This window comes from Suricata suricatta, chromosome 12 (genome assembly GCF_006229205.1).
Source record: "Suricata suricatta isolate VVHF042 chromosome 12, meerkat_22Aug2017_6uvM2_HiC, whole genome shotgun sequence".
NCBI lineage: Eukaryota > Metazoa > Chordata > Mammalia > Carnivora > Herpestidae > Suricata > Suricata suricatta.
In genome coordinates this window covers 91,360,691-91,383,430 of record NC_043711.1, presented here as the reverse complement: position 1 = coordinate 91,383,430, position 22,740 = coordinate 91,360,691, and the positions used below count along the sequence as shown (strand labels likewise).

Below are 22,740 nucleotides of genomic sequence, written 5' to 3'. Positions count from 1 at the left end.
GGAGTTAAAAATAGCCAAGGATGGGAGTGCAAGGACATGCTGTCCTTCTCTGCCATGGAGCAGGGACTCTGCTACCATGTCTCAGAGGGGGCTGCAGGGGGGGCCAATTTGAGAAGCCAGCGGCTTAAAGAATTATCCCTTCCTGCCCCCTTGAGGACAAGCACAGACTTCTCTTTCTGCAATCTGGGATGCCTCTAAATGGGCTATGGAATGTCATAGCTGGAGGGGCTCTAGGGGATAGGCCTGGGACCTTGGCAGACATCACCAATCAATTGAGGCCCCTCTTTCCTGGGACCATGGCAGGCATCACCAATCAATCATGGCACCCTTTTCTGCCAAGTCCAGACACAGTCTAAGAATTCTTAACACGGAGTATTTTAGGCAACAGCTACCAGAGCTGGCAAAAAAGACAAAACCAATATATCATTGTAATCTCGTCCAGTCCCCTCATGGTGGGAAAACTGAGCTCAGAGAGGGGACAGAAATTTGTGTGATATCATGCAGAGAATCTGTAATAGAGCTAGGACCAGACCTAACTCTGCTGGTGCTGTTGTGTTCTCTGTCCCCCACTGCATTTTTTTTTAATGAGGACTAAAGCATGTCTGTCCAAAAGAAAGTTTTTTTCACTGGACTGAAAAGCTCAAAATTTTGTGCAACATACCCTGTGTATGTGCTGACAGGTACTTTTCTAAGGAAAGAGAGAATAGCTTTTGTCAGCTTCTCAAGAAACTCTGCACCATCAGAAAAGGTGAAGAAATCCAAACAGAGTGAGTGGAGAGTGCTGCTCAAGGTGTGGCCACACACCAGCAGCATTGGCCTCTGGTGAACCTTGGACACACAGAATTCCAGGTCCCACTCAGGAGCTACTGAATTCATCTGCATTTTAACCAGATCTCTGGGCCATTCATTTGCACATTAAAGTTTGAGCTCAGGCCTGGACTTTGGAAGCTGCACCTTTGGTTTTCGCAGGTGTGTGGAGTACCTGCTGAGTGCCAGGCACCTTGCCCATCTGTAAGGCAAGCCTAGTCCCTGCCCTCATTTGAGGGAATAGAGAGGAACCAAGGCTCCTTGGCCAAAATGGGGCCCAGTGGTGCTCAGCCGCTCTGCGGAGGCCGAATCAAGGGTGGCACTTGTTTAAACTGAAGATAAAGTGTGGCGCTTCTAGCCAAGGGGGACGAAACCCCGGCAGGCATTAAACAGGTGTTGGGGGAGGTTCAGGCCTGGAGAGCCTCAGTGGGCCCCTGGTTAGCTTCCGTCCTGCAGTGCATACGGAGGGAGCTGGATGTTCAGCAGCCATGATTCTTGGATGAGCCAAGCAAGAGCTTGAGGCCAGGTTTACCAGCAGCCTCTGGTGCTGAGTAGCTCATGTAAGGCAAGTTAGCTCTGGGAATGCTGGTGCAGGTGATTCCAGCTGGTTCCAACTGGTCTCCGCTGATCCTGGTTGATTCTTCTGAGTCGGGTAGGCTCTGAAATAAGCTGACCATGTGTAGACTGAGGAAGGTGCCAGTGGGGAGCTGGAGGCATAAACAGAAAGCTTGCCCTGGGATGGCCGGGAATAAGGAATTCCTTCCCCTCCCCTCCATGTGTTCACTGCAAGTCTTCATCCGCGTGCCTTTGTGGGGATATCTGTACACGTGCGCTTTGAAGATGGCATGTCTGGTGTCCAGAGCGCACAGCCTAGACCTCAAACAGCCTTGGCAATAGGCTTCACATGCTGGCCTCTGGCTCAGCTGGAGCCCTTTGCTGCCTCTGTGGAGACTGGCCCCAGCCTGAAGCAGCATTACCCACCCCCATACTACTGGCTCCGTGTGGGGGGTCAGTATAGAATAGGGGTTAAGAGCAGGGCTTGGGAAATTAAACGGGTATACACACATATACAGAGGGAAAGATATAACTGCGTACTATCCAATTCACTATGTAAAGTGTACAGCCCAGTGGTTTTTAGCATATTCAATTACACAGTCATCACCAGAATCAACCATAGAACGTTTTCATCACCTCTCCCCCCAAATCCTGTAGCCATTAGTACTGATCCCTCCCCTCAGGAATAATCTTTCTATCTCTATGGATCTGCCTATTCTGGACATTCCATATAAATAGTCATAGAATGTGTGTTTCTCATGATGTTTTCGTTCATTTTCCATATCAAGGTTCCTCTATATTGTAGCCTCTATCACTTCTCCATTCCTTGTTATAGCTGAATAATATTCCACTAAGTGGGTGTAATAGATTTTGTTTAGCACTTCCTCAGTTGGTGGACATTTGGGTTGTTCCCACTTTTTGACTATTATGAATAATGATGCTGTGAACATTTGTGTTTGATTCTTCATGTGGTCTAGGCTGGTTTGTTTCGCGTTCTGCCCCTCTAATAACTTGCTATGGGACCTTCGGCAAACTGCTTCAGTTCTCAGAGCCTTGGTTTTCTGAGAATTTCTGGGAAGTGGCGACACTGTCATCTATTTCAGAATCTTATTGATCACAGTGCCTATACTTTCCTTGCCTTTATCTTATCATGGCAGTTACTGTACATATGTTGTGTCATTGAGGTCAGCCCCGCCAGGGCCACGAGGGGATTTATTTCACAATTCATGTGAATCTGCGCTAAAATAGGCTAACACACTGCCTCATTACAACAAATCATTTGGCGGCTTTGCAAAGTGTGCAGGGAAGAGAGCTCCCCTGTCTCCTCTATACCTTTTGCCTGTTCACATTATTACAGGATTTATTTCTTATCTATCTTTTTGTATATTCTTTAAAACTTTTATATATACGTAGAAAAAAGTACAGTGGCTGGAAAGATGTTTTGTGGTTTCATCATTTCTATTTTTCCTCTGCTGTGAAATTAGCATGTCCCAGATAGGGCTTGCTCTTGCATCCTGGATTCCAGAAGAATTCATATTAGAGCCACGGCCAACTCATAAGGGATATCTAATATGAGCAAGCACTACACCTTAGTTCTATAGGTGACTGAGATTTGGACATCATTTGTTACTGCAGCATAACCCAGGGAGAGTTGATCAATATTACCATGAGAAGTGGATTCTATGATTATTTCTATTTTATGAGGGGCTGAGTGTTAGAGAGGTTCAGTAACTTTCTTTAGTTTATTCAGAAAGTGACAGAGAGATGCTGCAAGTCCTGCACCTGGTAATTCTGGCTCTCAAGCCTGTGCTCTTAAGAAGACGGAAGTACGTAGGCTGTGTTTGGTTAATGGTGAGTAATCCAGTGTGGACGGAACACCTGGTATGGTCATGATGTCAGACTTGTAGTATAGCTTTGGGGCAGATGCTGGAAGCCTTGAATGGTGTGCAGATTATGAGGCTTCCTAGGGCCAGATGGGACCACAGACTCCACCTTTCTGCCCACAAGCCAGCTTCTTCCAGAGCTTGCTCACCCTGTCCTAAGGGCTATTGAGAATGGCTTCCTGGGGAAAGGCAGTCACTAATGGGCTGTAAATCATCTTCCTTCCAATGATTGCTGACATATTTCTTCTCTAGAAAGTCTTCTCACGTTGGTAGGAATAGAGGGAATACTTCCCCCTGACCATCCATGATAAGTGTCTTCCTTCCTCGAATGCATTTTCTGGGCACTCAGAGTTCTTTGTTCTCAGTTCACATTGTGGTTCTGCATTTTTGCCTTCTCCCTACATACTTGTCAAAAGGGCTTTTGGTTGTAAACTCCCAGAAGGTAGTACTTGCATCTACAATAAAATCTTCCTATGATTTTATTTGCAACCAAGTATAATTCAGCATTGAAATAGTTCTTCTTACACCCCAAGCACTACCTCTACTTCCAGTGCTGTATTAATTACTCCTCAGTTCCCAGAGTACTATGTGTATATCTCTGTCCTTGAACTATTGCATGTTGTAATTATAACAGCTTGTGTTATAATTGCCCATTTACTAGTCTGTCTCCTGATAGACTGGGAGTTTCAACAAGGTCTGGATTTAATTCATCTGTATTATGAATCTCCTGCACAGGCCCTGGCACTGAATAGGCACTTAGTAAGAGTTTGTTGAATGAATGACAGTTACTTACCTGTTTTCTCTCCCCTCCCCCTTCACCACCTATAAGCTCCATGAAGACAAGGACTGTGTCTTCTAATCTCCAAAGTCACAAAAAGCATGGGTTAGGAAATGAGTTCAGTCAATGCATATTTCACTGGGCAAATGAAATGAGAATAATAGTTTCTTCCAGAGGCACAACTCTTTAGAGCTACAAAACACATTAATATACTTTATCCAGTTAATTATCTCAAAATCTTTAGACTCTCCCTATCTGGTGTCTCAAATCCTTATCATGTGCCCTGTGCTTCCCTCGCTCCCACCAATTTCCTCTCTGCATCTTTATGACCTCTCCCTCTTCTGTCTTCAAGTTTCCTTGGAAAGAGTTATGAAGAAATCACACTCACTGTAAAGTGAGGCTTCCTAGGGCCAGATGGGACCACAGACAGTACCTTTTTGTTCACAACCCAGCTTCTTCCAGACCTTGCTCACCTCATCCCAAGGGCTGTTGGCAATGGCTTCCTGGGGAAAGGCAGCCTTGTGGGGACTGTAAATTGTCCCCCAAGCATAAAGGCAAATTACACTCTGGTCTGCATTGGACCAAGGTCATTCTCCCACTTAACAGCTTAGTCATCTTGGGCAGGTTCATTAACCTCCCTGAGTCAACTTTGGTTGTGAGGATTAGATGAAGTATGTTGAGCTCCTGCCTGTTGTAGGGTCTGGGAGCTCAATAAGTGGGAGTTCCTGTCTTTACATGTAAGGGTGGAATTGGAGGCATCAGTAAGCCCTTGGAAAGGAACCGCGGCTTAAAAACAAACATGGGGTGTGTTGGTTTGTTGTTCTGAGATCTCCCCTCCCTGTGTGCCGCCACTTCCGCCCCAGACAAGCCAAGGATGCAGCACCTGGTTCAGCACCATGGACAGTTCCAAACATTTGGCCCTCCTCCGTTCCTCTTGTTCAGTAGGTTTGTTTGCCATCCAAGCCACAACCTCATTTCTTGTACCAGCAAGACAGATAAAACATGTCAGAATTTTACTGACTTGCCATCGGTTATCATTCACATCTTAATTTCAGAGATATTGAAAATGTGTATCTTAAAATCAATGAAATAATGACAGTATATGAAAGATGGTATTAGTGAGCTATTGGCCAATGACCGTTGAAGAGGTTAATTATAATGGCCAGCATTTATTGAATGCTTACTGAGTTCCAGGCCTTTTTCATCCCACTCCCCCTCAATCCCTGTCTTCTGTCTTGGGTACTGTCTGCCCTTTATACATTGACTTAACAAATATTACATTTGGGGAATATAAATGTGAGCCAGATAGACAGTCAACAGTTTTCCCACCATCCTTCTTCCCAAAATATTTTAGTTCTGAACCTCATCTCTTCAGAACATTGCTTCTTGCTGAAGGATAATCTGTGTTAATCTTTCGAGTCCACATCATGCTTAATCCATTTAAAAAGCATTTTAAATGCAGATCCTTAATGACCCAGCAATTTCCCTCCTAGGTTTGTGCCCAGAATAAAAAGTGCACAAATAAATGGTCACCAAAAAACACATATCAGAATGTCTTTGGCAGAGCTTTTTGTAATATCCCCAAACTGGAAACTACCCAAATACTCATCAGCAATAGAATTTTGATATATTCACACAGTATAAGACAATAAAGCTCTGAGAATGAACTGGATTGAAACCATCAATGTGAATGAAACTCACAAACATAATGTTGAATTAAAGAAGTCAACACTAGAGAATATATAGGAGATGATTCTGTGCATACAGAAGTACAAAAGAGGGACACTTGAATGGCTCAGTTGGTTAAGTGTCTGACTCCTGATTTTGGCTCAAATCATGGTCTCACAGTTCATGGGATTGAGCCCCGCATAGGGCTTTGTGCTGACAAGTATGGAACCTGGGTTGGATTCTCTCTCCCCCTCTTTCTCTGCCCCTTCTCTGCTCACATTCACATGCTCACTCTCTCTCTCTCTCTCTCTCTCTCTCTCTCTAAAAAAAAAGTACAAAAGAGGCAAAACCAACCTGTGGTGTTCAAAGTCAGGATGGTGCTATTCTTGGAGAAATAACCATTACTCATGAGGGGCTTCTGGGGCATTGGTAATGTTCTGCTTCTTGATCTGGGTGCTGGTTCCATAGGTGAGTGCACTTTGTAATATTAAGTTATACACTTATGATTGTACATTATATAATTGTACACATTTCTGTATATATATATTACACTTTAACAAACAGTTGTTTTTAAAAGCATCTTTCTCCAGAAGAGAAGGGAATGGTGAGAGTTTAATATGCAGTATGATTGGCAAGACATTCGGGGGTAGTTGGTCACATGGGATGGTTGGAATTACCTGAATTATTCAGTGTGAATGGAATGGAGAGCACATGGGAGAAAAGGGAAAAAATAGGCTGGGAATGTAGATTGGGACTAGATCCTTAAGACAATGTGTGTTAAGCCCATTAGAATTTATTCTGCAAGCATTGAGGTACCATTGGAGGTTTTTATTTTATTTAATTAATGTATTTATTTTAAAGAGAGAGTGAAAGTAGGGAAGATGGGAAGAGGGAGAGAGGGAGGGAGGGAGAGAGGGAGAGGGAGAGGGAGGGGGGGAGGGAGGGAGGGAGGGAGAGAGAGAGAGAGAGAGAGAGAGAGAGAGAGAGAGAGAGAATATCTAAAGCAGGCTCCATGCTCAGCACAGAGCCCAGTGTGGCACTCAATCCCATGACCCCACTGGGATTATGACCTGAAGCAGAATCAAGAGTCTGCAGATGCTCAACCAACTGAGCCACCCAGGCACCCCATTGGGCATCTTTAATCAAAGAGATGACATATTCAGGATTGATTTTTAGAAAGTTCATGAGGACCACAGAATGGAGAACTGGCAGAAGATAATGCTCTGGTGCTGGGACACCAGTTAGAGTAGAGACTGACCACCTGACCAAGCATTTGAAGCACCTGGGGAAACTACAGACCCCACCCCAGGCCTGCGAAACCAGAATTCTCAGGAGAGGGGAACAGAGGAATCTGTGTTTTAACTGAGTTCTAATGTATTCCAAACTGTCAGACCAGCACTGGTCTCCAGGGAGGTGTTTGGGGGCCTCTAAGTTGGTTGACTACTGTAGTAGTCCAGGCAAGAGAAGGTTAGGGAGTGCGCTAAGGCTGTGACTCTGGTGATACAGAGTAGGACTGAATTTAAATCTCCAAAAGGAAACATGGAGACACAGTTTACCTAATTAACAAATACTTATATATCATTTACTAAATAGCACTTACTATTGCTAGACCATGTTCTAAGTATTTTCTTTATCAAGTATTAACTTATTTAATCCTCATAAATATATTTTGAAATATATTTCTTTGAAGAGAAGGAAACCAAGATACATAGAGGGTAAGTAACTCGCCCAAGATCACACTACCAATAAAGTGACCAAGGCCAACTCTACAACTCAGGCCATCAGGCACTATTATCATGGTATTAACCATTAGGCTTTGCTGCTTCCTGAACATGCTCCAGAAATAGTGGCAAATGGCTGTTCACTGTGAAAGGGGGCTGAGAGGTTGGCAGTTAAGAGACATGATTTCTAATTTCAACATAGGCATTGACTCGTGTCCATCCGTAGACTTCAGTTGTCCCTCTACACAGGAAGACTTTAGTCTGGATGACCCCTAAGTTCCCTCCAAATGGAATCTTCTCTGATTTTAATAGAAGGCAGATTTTTACAGCTGTGGAGAGAAGAGGGGGAGGTAAAGTTCCCTCAGTCAGGGTTTGTGCTTCCTTGGCCTGTTTTTGGAGACACAGCCAGAGGCAATGTCAGGGCTAAGGAGGTCTGAGTGCCTGCATGTCACCTCAGCCTTGATTTTCAGATGAGTTTTAAGACATGTGCAAGGGAGACATGTGAGGCTGAAGTCACTTGGAATAGGTAGGCCAGGGATAGGTTGCCTATGGAGGAAGAAGAGGCAGCACCCTCCAGGGTATTTATCTCAGAGGAACAAAAGACCAGTGGCTGTGGGCAGGGGAATCAGTTGCTTCTAGGGGCCATGGTACAGCTCTGATCCTAGCTTAAAATAACAGACTGACCCAGAGGTCTTGTGTCTAGAGAATTTCACAGACTATGATATGGACCTGTAGTGGGCCATTCATAGAGACATGATTACACTCTGGTCAGAGGCATGATTAGGGGTTTTGGAGCCTGGGGACCAGGATTAAGTCACATAACCTCTCTCAGCTTTGGGCTCCTCATCTGGAAAGCAAAGCTGTAAAGACCCATCTTCTATAAAATGTCAAAGTGGAAAATAGTTGTATTCTCTCCTTCCTCTTCCTCCCACCACCACAGTGCTGAAATCTCTAGTGTTAAGAATATAAGATCAGTTTTCAGAAGCTAGGTTTTAAAGCCTAGCTCTGTCTTTTCTGGTATAACCTTGGCCAAGTTCCTGACCTGTCCTGAGCTTGGTACCTTTTTGTAAAATTAGGATAACAATATCTGACTCTCGGAGTTGTGGTTAAATTATCTGTCTTTGTAATGCCTGGGTAAGTGCTAAAAATAATGGTATCTACCCTAATAATTTATCATTATGATCATTTTTATCATCCTGTTCCTTATGAACGCTTGCTTTTGGAAGAAAGTACATTAAACACATTCATATTCAGGTATAAACAACTGAATGACACTTACTTGTTGGCTTTATTGAAGAATTTGGATTTTTCTTGGGGAGGCATCCTAAAAATAAAGCCAATTCAATTAAACGCTGTTAGTGGGGTTGAGCAACATTGGGTGCTGTCCTGGGTGCTGAAGGGTCGTAAGGGAGAAATGAGCTTACACTGTAAACACAGATAACAGCTAGGTTGAGTGAGGACTGTGTTTCAAGGTTAGGTGGAGTAGGTACACCAGTAGAAGTGAAGATGAAGTGCGCCTAGAACTCAGGGAGTCTGATCAGGGAAATCTTTGTGGAAGAGATGGCATTTGAATTCTGTGGTAGAGCTTAGGGAATCTAGTTGAGTGGTTCATGAGAAACGTGGTTATTGGCATTAGAAAAACCTGGCTTTGAATTCCAGCTCTGCCATTAGTAGGTGTGAGTGTCCTTGGGAAAGTTCCTTAATTTTCTAGATCTCATTTCCTTCTCCTGTAAAATGGGGCAGTAACTATTTTGCTCATAGTTTATTGTGACCATTAGATGATGCCCATTAAAACACGGCATAACATCAGACACAATGGTAATAATAACAATAATAGTAATAATAATAATAGTAATAATAATAATAATAATAGACATCTTTATCAAGTGCTTGTGGTGTGCCACCGCCCACCTAGGACATCTTGAGGATTGGATGTCTGTATCATTACATTACCTTATTGTTATATTTACTCTTCACAACAGCCCTAAGAGTTTGGTGAGTGCCAGAATACTCTACAGGTATTATTTAAAGTTTATCTCCAGAGGATGGTTAGAATTTGGATAGGAAAGATGAGCAAGGGAGGAAAGTAAAGGAGAGAAAACCAAGAAGAGGATGTTACTGAGGATGTGCCTAGAGTAACGAGGCGCCCAGCTGGGCTGTGGCGGGAAGACTGTGAGGGAGACCAGTAGCAGATGGGCTGGGAATCTGATAACGGAGTCTTGAACGCCTGGTTGCAAAGGTTGAACCTAATTTGGCAGGCAACAGGGAGCCGTTCTCAGGTTTTAAATAGGACCATGGCATGATTGAAGCTCTGACTTATTTATAAATTTATGTTTTGCCTTCATTTACATTATAGAATTAATACATTTAACTATAAAAAAATTCAAAAGACATAGACACATACAAAAGAGAAATAAAATTTTCCTAATGTGCTGGTTGGAGTGCAAAATGTTACAACTACTTTGGCAAGTCATTTGGCAGCTGAAAAAATGCTAGCCCTGTGATCCAGCAGTTCTATTCCTAGGTATACGTCCGAGACACATGTGTGAATCTTCCCTAAAGGCCAAGCGCCAAAGTAATCATAGCAGCATTATTCTTAATAGCCCGATACTGGAAAAAGACCTAAATGGTACAGTGGATGAAGAGATTGTGGTATATCCGTACAGTGAAATACTAAGTAGCAGTGATAATAAGCTGTCTACAACTACGCACAAGATGAGTGGGCCTTACACAGTCAATACTGAGCTGGTCCACCCCACCCAAAAAAAGGCCTTCTCTGTGTATAAAGTTCAAAAACAGAAAAACTAATACCTGGCGTTAGAGATCAGGAGAGTGGCTCCCCTTGTGGAGTGAGAGAGACTGGAAGGTGGCACAGTGGCCTTGGGGGGGGGGGATCCCTGCAATGCTCTGTTTCTTCATCTCGGTGCTGATTATACAAGTATGTTTGCTTTGTGGAAGCTCATCAAACTGTACACTTTAGGTTTGTGCACTTTTCTGTATAGATCTTACAGTACCTAGGTTTAAAAGTTCCAGAAACACATTCTTCCTACCCACCCTCTAACAGTCTTTCTCCCTACAGTTATTCCCCATTAACAGTTTGGTTCATATCCTCCCAGATTTCCTCCCAAATATATATAAGCTATCTATAGCTTTACAAAAATGGTATTATGATTTACATAGTGTCCTGCAACATACTTTGTTAACAGTATGTTGAGGCACTCTTTCTGTGTCGCTGAATGTGTGGATCTAGATGATTTTTTTAAGATTTTATTTTTAAGTAATCTCTCCACCCCACATGGGGCTCAAACTCACAACCCTGAGATCAAGAGCCACATGCTCTACCACCTAAGCCAGCCAGGCGCCCCTAGGTGATTCTTTGTAACAATTGTACAGTATTTTATTGTGTAGATGTATCATTTAATAGACTGATCCCCTGCTGATGAACAGTTAATTCCAGAATTTCGTTGGTGTAAATAATACATGGGGAACCTCTTCATGCATATCTTTATGTGCTTTTGTGACTATTTGTGTAGAATAAATGAGTAGGAGTGGAATATCTTTGTCTGAAGTGGTAATTTAGGATAGTTAATCTGTTAATGGCTTGTTGGATGGGTGGGTTGGAAGCAGGGAGTCCAGTTAGGAGGCTGCTGATGTAGTATAGACTTGAGCTAACCACGATGGTCAGCCGTGAAAATGGACAAGAAAGGGGAGAGAGAAGAGATTACATGAAAAGACCTTATAAGACCTGCCATTTGATGAGAGAGGAGGAAAAGTCAGAGAGATCCTGAGGGGATTCTGAGGCTGGGTGGCTGAGATGATTGGGGCAGGTGGAACCAGGGGTGGGTTTAGTTTTGCCCAGGTTGCATTCAAGGATCCTGCTCAACATCCAGGTAGCGATGCTCAGAATACAGTTGGAAATATTGCCGTGAACAGAGTTAAGGGCTACAGGTTGGGGATAGGATTCATTTGCATAGGGTAGTGCTGAGGTTGTGGGAGGGGGTTGAAATTGACAGGGGGCAGGGTCTAGAGAGAGGGAGAGAACCCAAGGACTGAATGGTAAGGGCCTCATGTATCGGGATGGACATAGTAGCCAGAGGGACTGGAGGAGATTCATAAAATTTACTATCAAGGAAGCCAAAGAAGAGATCTGAAGTGATTGTTGTTCAAAGGATGAAGTAATCAGTAGCCTACGTTAGTCTCCCTCCCACCGGCCCCCCAATGGGTGCTGTCATTACATCTTGTACTTGGTCTTCAAAGCACTTAACACACTGTGATTAGTCAATGTGATCATCTGTTCAGTGTCCAACACCCCCTCTGAACTGTGAGCTCTGTGGAGGCAGGGACCATGCCACTCCCATCACACTCCCTTCTGTCTCCAGCATCAGGCAAGGTGTTTGGCACACAATGGTGTGGGTACCACAGGTCGTTGCTGCCTCCCGGCAGGGCTCCAGCTACTCACACTCCACACCAGTGCCCCTACTCTGCACAAGTTGAGAGAAGAGGGACTTAGGACCCTGTGGGAGAAAATTCAAGCTGCTCAGTTCAAGTTTTGGGTGCAGCAAGTGTGAGTGGGTAGCCAAAAGTGGGTCATCCAAATTCCCATTTACTTGTACATTACAGTAGCCAGCCACAGTTGGTGCCCAAAGCTTACAGTTCTCAAACTCCAAACCTCTCCAGTGAGGCAGTGTGATAACCATGGGCAAGGTAGCTTCTCATTTGCCCCCCTTAACCAGCCCTTTGGAAAAAATGCCCTTCTCCATGCTTGCATTCATTATGCAGCAGCTTTTATTTTTAATCACCACATTTGTGAAGGGAACGGTCTTTCCATTGTGATGCTGGGACCCACCTGTGCAAAGATTTTTGAACTGTTTCTTAGGCGGCCAATCAAGGCAGGTGTCTTAGATCGGATTTCCCCAAAAAGGACCATGAGATGGGATTCAGTGCAGGTGATGGAAGTCCCTCCCACTTCCTACCCTCCCCCACCCCTACCCCGTCCCCCAGGAGACCCGGGAAGCAGGAAGCATGCAAGGGATGTGGAGCCAGGCAGAGCCCGCAGAAGGCAGCTTCAGCCCCTCCCACAAGTTCCTTCAAAGCCTATTATTTCTCAGAGTTGTTCTAACTGAAGCAAAGGACCTGAGTGAGGGTTCATTCTCCTATTCCATTTAGGCTTTGATTAAGGGGATCACGGGTCCTAAACTCCCAGGGACTTCTGCCTCTGCCTGTGTGGGGGAAACGTGGGCTCGGTAGCCCAAAGTTAAGACCAAGAAAAACACAAAAGTTGGCAGGTGGTGGCTTTCAGAGCCAGTGTGGAGGGACCCCACAGAGGTGGGACGAAGAGAGGTCTGTGAGATTCAGGTGGCGCATCAACACTGTCTGCTACCATGGGTCAAACCGAGGTCTGCTTCTGGGACCCAGTGGACCTGGAGCAGAGGCTGAACTTCCTGTCTTGCCCCCACCCGTGCTTTATCAGTGGACACCAGCTCTTAGAAGCACATTTCATGTCTTCAGGAAGGCTTCCCACTGAACACAAAGGCAGGCAGTCAATGTTGAGTGCATGGAAATGCCATATTTCAGGAGCTGGGAGCTGAGATAAGGCCCTTGTGCTTAGTCACGAGCAGTCACTGGAGACCGGTTTAGTAAGCGATGTGAATGGAGTGGAAGCCACACGGCAAGAAATGACAGTGCGGGGCTGTCTGTGTTCTCTGAAGGAGTTTGTTGGTTGAAGGGGGTGGTGGAAGAAGTGAAGCCTTGAGCAGACTTGCAGAAGGAATGGAAAGAGCCAGAAGAAGGAGAGGTGGCAGATCCGAGGCCCAGAGAGTACAACTGGTAAGAGGAGGAGTTCTTAGAGAGGGTGGGAGGAGGTGGGATGAGGAGAACAGGTGGTTGATCAGCCTCGGCCAAAATAAGGGTTACCCCTTCCTCCCAGAGAGGAGGGGCGGGGCGAGGGGTATGTTGAAAGGTCTGAGAATAATGAAATTTGAAAGTGAGAAAGAGCAAGTCAAAGAGACACATTTTTTCAGCCAAGAGGGAGAAAGGTTGTTTGTTGGGGCGATGGGGTTATGGGGTGGGGAGTGTGAAAGCATTGGCACAGTCACTTTAGGGACCTTGACTGAGTTGCCAAGAGATGGCCATCTAGCCCAGATGGCTGAGGTTAGATGGTGGACCTTGTTGGCGGTTGGGTACTTGACTGGGACTCCCATGGTGAAGAAGGTGGCATGTTGGGCGGAAATGCAAGATAGTTGGCATGAGCATATTTGGGGAGTGTTGGGAGGTCTTTCTCTGTGGTCGCATGGCCATTTTTGTTTTGTACCTACTCTTTGCCAGGCTCTGTGGTAGATGTTCAACTGCTTCACAGGGTAGGTGCTACCTGAGTCACCCAGGTCTAGCAACTAGTGTGTGCAGAGCTCGAGCTCTATGCCGGCCCCATCTGATTGCAAAACCAGCCTCACTGAGGCCCCTGAAGGGTATTGGGTGTGAGATGCTTTGGTGCTGCAGAATGCCACATGGATGTGAAGCACGCCTTTCCAGACTTCCTCCTCGCCCCTGTGGGGACTGAGCTGTTGTGTCATGCTTTGATTCTCCCTCTTCCAGGAGAAATGTGTCAGACCCTGATGGGTAAGAGCAAAGCAGTGTGGTGCTCTAGAGCAGGGCTCAGTGGGGAGGTAGAAAGCCCAGGCAGGTGTCTGCAGGGTGCCAGGTTGTGGGTGTGTATCCCCAGTGTGAGGGAGCGGGGTTTGTCCCTGGACGTAAGTCTGCACTGAGTGTGTGTGTGTGTGTGTGTGTGTGTGTGTGTGTGTGTGTGTCTGTGAGGTGGGTGGTAACTCTCTCTGCTTGTGAGTGTGCATGTGTGTGTTTCTGAATCTTACTCTAGCTTAGCACCTGCTATGCACAGAAACACAGAAATGGTTGGGTGGGATGCAGATTCAGCTTCGGGAGAGAACAAATTGTGGAATGAAGGGAGCACAGAGACAGGGACACATGTGTTCAGAAACACCCAGGTGACACACACACACAAATGCACAGTGCCAGTCTCTCTGTGCACTTTTGCAAGCAGGCTGCCATATACTTCTCATGCATGTACATCTGTATGACTGGCACATACCCCGTTAGCCTCAGAAACACAGAATGGTGGGTATGTGGAGACTCTTGGAAACACACAAATACAAACACTCAGATGTTAACACACTCTGTCTTTGTGCATATATTCCTGTGTGTTTGTGTTATTGTGTGTTGTTTGAGTGTGTGGACATCTGTGCACCTGAATAATGCAGATCTATGTGGGAGACCAACATGGGCACACACTCTGAGAAACATACAGTGTCTGTACGTGTGTGGGTGTGTGTGTCCTTTAAAGGCAGGGAAGAAAGGAGAAGGCCAGCAGGAGGCGTCCGGCCTTGCTCTGTCTCCTAGCATGCAGACCCAAGTCCCCCTACCTCCCGCCAAGCAGAATGATGGGATTTGGGTGGCACTCCTTCACCCCGGTGGGTTGGTCAGAAAGCGCCGAGGAAGCCCCTGAGGTGTGCGAACTCATCCCAGGCTTTGTAGAGAAATGGGGAAGACCCCCTGAAAGACCTATCCTCACTTCCAGCCAACCCACAGTCCCTACAGGGAGGCAGGAGATGAAACGCTTGCCCTGATCACCAGACTGTGGAGCATGGAGCAAAGAGATCCTCGTGGGGTCAGTTCCTGGCACTGTTGTTCCCCAGCCCCCCAGCCACCTTTCTAAGGCTCAATGGGTGTGGAGAAGTGGCTTAACCTCTGCGTCTCGTGTCCTTGATGCTGACGTGAGAGAGCAGACTCATCTCCTCATGGGTGGTTGAGAACAAAGACCACGCTCAAGGCAGTCATTTGTTCATCCAGCAGCTATTAATTGAGCACTTACTGTGGCTGGATCCTCTTCTCAACCCTGGAGCCTTGAGAGTCAACAGAGCGCAGTACCGAGTCCTGATGGAGGTCACCCTCTGCAGGGAGCAGGCTGGCCAGTAAACCGACAGCATATCTGGGGTGGTGTTAGAAAGAAAGCCAAAGCAGGATGATAGGACAGAGAGGGGCAGGGGGGTGCGAGGGGCCAGGGACTAGTCAAGGAAGGCCTTGGATAAGATGATTGATTGCAGAGTGGAAGCAAAGGAGTGAGCTACTGGCAGAGGAGAGAATGTTTGAGGGGAGGGAACAGCAAGGGCAGGGGGCCATTTGTCATAATAAGCCTGGTCTCCCATTTTACAGTTGGCGAAATTGATGCATAGAGCGGGTAAGTGATTTGCCCAAAGTCTCAAAACCAATGAGAAGGAGATCCAGATTGGAAGCTGGGCAGTCTGGTTTCAGAGCCAGTGGTCTAAATCAGCGTCCTCAATCAGGGGTGACTTGCCCCACCCCAGCGCATATTTGGCAATGTCTGGAGACATTTTTGATGGCCTCCACCAGCCTGGAGGGGGCTACTAGCATCTAGTAGGTAGAAGCCAAGGTTACTGACAGATGTGTTCAATGCACGGGAAGCGCCTGACAACACAGCTGTATGCCGTCTAACTTGCCAGTGCTGAGGTGGGGAAAACCTCGTCCAAATCCATGCAAAGCACTCAACGGGGTCTGACACATAATAGGTTCTCAATTAATAGGAGCTGAAGGGGCGCCTAGGTGGTTAAGTGTCCGACTCTTGGATACAGCTCAGGTCATGACCTCATGGTTTGTGACATCAAGCCCCATGTCAGGCTCCACACTAACAGCTCAGAGCCTGCTTGGGCTTCTCTCTCCCCTCTTTCCTTCTGCCCCCACCAAAGAAACTCTAAAAAAATAGTAGCTGAAGAGGAAGAGGAGAAATAATTTGTAGAAAGTTGTAGAGGAGAAGTGAATTCAAGGAGAGAAAAAGTACCTGTAAGTGAATCCATTAGTTAATAGGGCTCATGTGACGCTGCTTGTTGGATGGGTATGAAGGACATGGGGCCCAGGGGGGGGACAGGTAGGGCAGGTGGTAGGAGGGGTTTGATGGACTGGGGGTGGGGGCCGACACTGGACAGCCACCAGCCACTGTAACACTAACCAGATGACTTGCCTCTCTGTCCCCTTCCCGTCCTGTGTCTCTTTCCCCATCTCCCTTGGCGTTTCTGCTCTGAAGGGGACAGCCGGAGGCTGAAGGGGGCCATCCAGAGGAGCACGGAGACGGGCCTGGCCGTGGAGATGCCCAGCCGGACGCTGCGCCAGGCCAGCCACGAGTCCATCGAGGACAGCATGAATAGCTACGGCTCAGAGGGCAAGTGAGTGTGGGGCCCGCCCGCCACCAGCCCTCCTGGCTCTCGGGGACCCTGCGGCATGGGGCGGCCAGGCTGAGCAGCCCCGGCCCGGAGTCCTGGCTCGGTCGCAGGCTGGTCAGGGCACTGGCTCAGGTCTCCTGGTCGTCCCGAAGGGAGGTGATAAACAGGGAAGCCCCAGCGGTGGAGCAGAGCGGAGCAGACTCCAGGCCCAGCTGCCTGCTGGCTGCATGATCCTGGGCACGTCTCCTCTCTGCACCTCAGTTTCCTCATCTGTAAAATGGGGTGCCAGTACCAGCCTCAGAGGGGTGTTGTGAGGATTCAGTGGGCGAGTATTTACAGAGTGCACAGGACAGTGTCGGTGCATGAGTGCCACATGTCAGTGCTGGGAAATACGGGCGTCGAGAGGGGTTTTATGATGAGGGTTCCTGTGTTCTCTTCACTTTCTTAGTTTCTTAAATCACAATTGGTTTTTGAAAATACATATTACTGCTTGTAAAAGAGTTTCCCATACATCAAGGCATAACACATTAGGGTAGGATTGTCTCCTCACCCACCTCTCTCCCCTGACTGTGCGTCAGAATCACTGGGCACTTGCCCCCCATACAGGTGGCAGGGCCTGTGCCCTGAACAGAGTCTCCGGGAGTGGGGCTCAGGAGCTCCATTTTCTAAAGGCTCCCTGGGGGACGACTCTTCTTTTCCCCAGAAGTTCTCCTCTCTGCAGCAATTCTGGGCTTCTTGGAGAATTTTGGGAAAGTTTTGGGCCTGCTTTCCCCTGAGAAATACATGCACATACCCCCTAACACACACACACACACACACACACACACACACACACACACACACACACACAGAGAGTCAGATACCCTGTAGGGGGTGCCCAGATCCTCCTAGCCCATCCGTGGATCCCTAGCAAAGAAACTTTGCTCCAAACTAATGACCCGGGTCCCCAGAGAGGTTCAGGAACCTATACTGGGTCACACAGCACATTAACAGGTGTGGAACTCAGGAGTCCTGACTCCCAGGGGGGACTCATTCTGTGGTAACACATCATGCTCCCGTCTTAGCCATCCTCAGCCAGGGGCTTGGGTAGGGTAAAGCTGTGCCGACCAGTGCAGTGGACACTGGACATGTAGCTATTTAAATGTAAATTAATTAAAACTGAATAAAATGAAATAATCTCTTTTTCCATCACACCTGCCATATTTCAGGTGCATGGCAACATGTGTCCAGAGGCAACCGTTTGGGACAGTGCAAACAAATACAGAGCCTCTCTGTCCTCCAAGACCGTCCACTGGACAGCACGGGCTAAGTGGCTTGTCTGAGGGCAGATACCCAGCCAGGCCGCCGTGGGGCGGGGCTGGGGTGGGGCCACCACCCCTGCTCTTCTCTCGCTCCTGACACTACCTCCCAGCTGGGGGTTCCTGCCGGCTGGAGATCTTCCCACCCCCAGCCCCTCCTAAACTGGGCATCTCCGGCCTCTGTGAATGGCCTTGCCTTGGCAGATGCCGCCGTTCCACCCACCTCCTAGGGAGGCTTTCCGGAGGGCGAGGAGAGGAGGAGGACAGGCGGAAGGGAGGGGAAGAGGAGGAGGAGGAGGAAGGGAACACATGTTTTCTTTAACCTGAGAAACTTGGCAAGGCAGCGGAACTTGGAGGAAGATATTCCAGGCATCTGGGTAGTAGTGGGTCTCTGCTGAGTTTCAGGGGGTCAGAAGGTTTGGGTCCTAGTCCCTGGCTCTGACACTGATCCCTAGGTGGCCTTGGACACATCTCTTAGCCTCTTAAGCTTCAAGAAGCTGGTAAACATCTTACCTGCTGGGCTCAGGGGGAGGGCAGTGTGGCACACTGAGCAACAGCAGAGTCAGATCCGTATTCCTATTGTATAGAAGGCCCAGAGGAGCCACGTGACTTGTCCAAGGAGAGCAGCATAGGAGGGTGCTGTGAAGGAGAAAAGAGATGATGCCTGCACATGACAGGTGTTTGGGAGGTGGCTGCTGTTGTCATTTGCTATAATGTGCTTTAGGGGACCAGAGAGGCTGATTATGTTACAGAGAGATTCCAAACCAGGACCCTGGGGTCGAACTATCCTGGTTTGTGCTTCATTTCTCCTTCTTCCTTTTTTTTTTTTTTTAATATTTATTTATTTTTGGGAGAATACAAGTGGGGAAGGGACAGTGAGAGGTGGACAGAGGATCTGAAGCAGCCGCTGCGCTGACAGGCTAACAGCAGTAAGCCCAATATAGGGCTCGAATTCATGAACCGCAAGATCATGGCCTGAGCTGAAGTCAGACACACAACTGACTGAGCCACCCAGGTGCCCCTCTCATTTCTGATTCTTCATAGCTGTGTGACTTTGGGGAAGTCACTTTACTTCTTTGAGCCCAGTTTCTTCATCTATGGAAAGGGGACAATGATATACGGACCACTAATAGAATTGTGATATGGATTAAGTGAATTTATACGTGTACAAGCACTTAGAACAGTGACTGGTACGTAGCTCACACTATGATTTGATTATTATTGTCTGTGATTGTTGTTTGTTGTTGATTCAGCCCGTTAGTTGGGAATTTTGCTCCTTGTGACCAGTTGCCTCCTAACAGATACAAGGAGCCGCCCCCGATGCAATCATGTCTATAAATTTCTCAGCACAGAACAAGCATGGGGCTGATATTGGCCATGATGATTTTGATTATCAAAAAGTCCAGGGTGGATATCTTGAACCCAGTTGCGGAAGGGCTAGGTGGGTTGGAGGGCGCTGGTTCCAGCAGAGGGGAGAGTCTTGCCCTCCAGAGAGGGTCTGAGTCTGGATGGATCCCCGCCAGGTTCTACCGCTTCACCTGACACCTGGGTTAGGAAGGGACATAGAAAGGACCGGTGGGGACATGGAGCTGTGGTCGGCCGCCTCCTTGTTCTCGGAGGTATTTTGGGCACTGGTGGGACCCAGATGCCAGGCTCTGAAATAGGAGGGGGTGTGACTGTCCTCCCCTTGGGCTCCTGCCAGCCCAGCTGAGGCTTACGAGAAGCCAGTGTGCTTGAGCAGCCCCCGCGAGCCTGCGGCCCCTGGCTCTGCTGGCTCGGGCCGCCCGTGTACTGCATCACGGGGCATGTGTATTTCTGCAGGTGGCCACAGGGGGTTTTATTTCAGCAGCGATGATCGAGTGGCTGCAGTGTGCTAGCACTTCGTGCCGGGCACCTGGACACCCTGCTCTGCACTGCCCCAGCACCTCGCAGCAAGGGGAGAGCTGCAAAGGATGCGCATGGAGAACTTTGAATGCACTGCATCCTAGCCAGGTCTCTGGGCTGTGGAAGGGGTGCCTATGGGTAGGGCTGCTCTGTCAGCAAAGATCCTTGGGCTCCAGGTTGAACAGTAGTAGCTGACAGTGCTGTCAGCCTTTGCTGTTCCAAGTGTGGCCCACAGACTAGCGGCGTCCATGTCCCCTGGGAGCTCAGGCTCCACCCCAGACCCACTGAGTTAGAATCTGAAGTTTTACAAGACCTCCATCTGGGTCATGTGCCTGTAAGCTTAAGAAGCCCTGGCTTAGCAGTAATGTTCTAGAGCTAACCCTTCATAGAGCACCTGCTCTTGGCAGGCACCGGGTGAGGTGTTTTCGGGTGACAGCTCATTTAATCCTCACAACCTGATGATCCTGAGACTATTCATGTCCCCATTTCATGGACCAAGAAAGAGAAGCCACAAGAGATTAATTAACCTGCTCAAGGTCACTCAGCCAGTAAGTGGTTTTAAATGCCAGGCTTCAAATCGAGGCCTTGGGGTCTGCCCTTGACCTTTACACTTGACTCTGTCCCTTACTTAATGGTTGCCATCTATCAAGATTTCTGGAGGAGGAGCTTCCAGGGTGGTTTGGTGGCTCCATGAGTCCCTTCATCTTTTCCCTGCCTGGGTGTCAGCATATCGGACCAAATCCTGGTGCATCTCAGGGGCTGGGGAAGGGCTTTCCTTCCCTGAGCCCCTTTCTGCCTGATTGAAAATTGGAGTTCTCTCTATGTTAAGGATGGAAGGGAAGAGCTGTGGGTTTGGCAAAGCCAAGCTTCCCACCTTCCCCCGTAGCAGGCCCATCTCTCCCAGATAAAGGGCAGGGGTTCAAGCCCCCTGAGAAAGGGCCATGAGAATAGTGCCTCTGCAGACACCCTGAATCCTGAGAATCTCCAACTGTCTGCTTTAGTTTGGGTTTCCCACAACCAGACCTGAGGAATGGATTTGAGTCCAGGTAGTTCACTTGGGAGATGGTTCCAGAAAACCATGGCAGAGGAGCACGTGAGAGAGAAGCAGAGCAGGCAAGCAGGGACACGTGCTTTAAGAAGCGAGCTACCATTGTAGGCAACCAGAGCTTGATCCAGACAGGGACTCTGGCCGCCGGGGTGCCCCATGCACCCCAAAGCTAGCCCCAGGGGGAGCAGGTGAGGGGAGCTAGAGTATTCATGCTTGACTCTTGTCACTTACTGGTTGGTGGCTGCTTTCAGTTAACTGCCCTACCCTCGCTGCAGCAGAGTGAGCTCTTGGGGCCAGAGGGACAAGGGTCCTGGCCATTAGAGGTCACCGAGCACTGATGTGAGGATGTGGGAGTCCGGACAGACGGAGCCTGCTGTCTAAGTGCACAGCACTACCGCCTTGGGCTTCTCCCAGGCATCTTCCCCTCTTGCATTCCATATCCAACCCATCGTTGGGTTCTTCCATTTTATTCCTCACTATCTTTGACTCATCCATTTCTCTCCCTCCCACCCCCCTGGCAAGGCCACTCATCGCTCCTGCGGGGATGCATGCAAGTCTCCCTTTTGGTCTAAACTCCTTAGTCTGTCACTCAGCACTTAACTTCCGCTGATCTCTGCCAGCCTCTCCCAGGCACCAACCACGTGCCCCCTGCTCCAGCGCCCTAGCCCTCTTACGCCTCCCTCTGTCTCCAGAGACCTGCCTCTACCTGCACTGCCTTTCCTACCTCTACCCCCGCCTCCCTCTGACTCATTCCTCCTCCAGATCTCAGCTAAGAACTGGCACATACGCTTCGCCTCCTGTGCCAGCGCCAGTTAATTGATAGTGGCTCCCTGGAATGCTGTGTTGAGAGCGATTCCGGAGCCCGTTCCAGCCTCAGCAGGAGTGCTGGGGTCGATTAGCAATGTCTGCCCTGGGTGTGGGCAGGGGAGGTGGAACACGGAGGTCTGCCATGTGTCTTGCTGCCTCAGCCTGATCTCCCCACCACAGCACTCTCCACTCTGTCGTAATTGTCACGTGTGTGTTGGTCTGAGCTCAGTGCCTGCCCAGCATGGCCTACAGGTGATATTTATCACATTTTGGCAGAGAGCGGATGGGTACTGTGAGCAGAACCACACCCACATTCCACTCCTCGCACATCCCCAGCTGGCATCACTCAGAATCAGGGGCCCGGCATCCTTTCTGCAGCCCAGAAGCTCTCAAAGCTGGCTCCCAGAGCCCCTCCTGCTCCTTCCCTCTGTCCCACATTGTCCTAGGGCATTTGGGCCATCGGCATCTGGCTCTCTGGGCATCTGGGTCACTGTGCCCAGAGCTCTGGAACACAGACTCTGAGCTAGTGGCATGGTCACCGCACCGGGACTCAGGGTCACATTTTTGCCAAGGCTGTTTCCCTAGTCACCAAAGACCCAGAAGGCCCAGTGGGTGGTTGGAACCCCCTTTCCCTTCCCCACTTCTGCTATTTAACAGAGTCGTCGAGCCTGAAGGACAAACCTGGACTGGATGTGGCTGTGGGCTAGGAGATAGGCGGACATGTTTTGTTCTGCTTCATAAGCACCAGTGTTTATGGAACATTTGACTGTGCTGACTTCGGTTCTGAGAAGTGTATGTCATTTGGTACTTCCAGCAGCATCGAGGGGTGTCCTGTGGTTTATTCCTGCCTCACCAAGAAGGAAACCCAGGCTCTCGGAGAGGTGAAGAATGTGTCTCTACAGATAGCAGATGATGGTGTCAGCATTCCAACCCAGGCCTGCCCGACTCCAGGGCTTACAGTACAGGCCCCTATGCTGTGCTCGGGGCAAGGCAAAGGTCTTGGGGCTCAGAGGAAGCAGTGCAGAGCGGTTAAGAAGATGCGCTCT

General features: G+C 48.3%; 1 protein-coding gene across 1 annotated transcript in view; it reads left to right on the top strand.

Annotated features, from left to right (window-relative positions):
* Positions 1-22,740, top strand: part of RIMS4 (regulating synaptic membrane exocytosis 4) — a 59,469-nt gene that overhangs the window by 24,531 nt on the left and 12,198 nt on the right. The window contains exon 3 of the mRNA XM_029917954.1: positions 16,522-16,660. Coding sequence (XP_029773814.1) covers positions 16,522-16,660 — 139 coding nt within the window. The remainder of the gene's footprint in view (positions 1-16,521; positions 16,661-22,740) is intronic.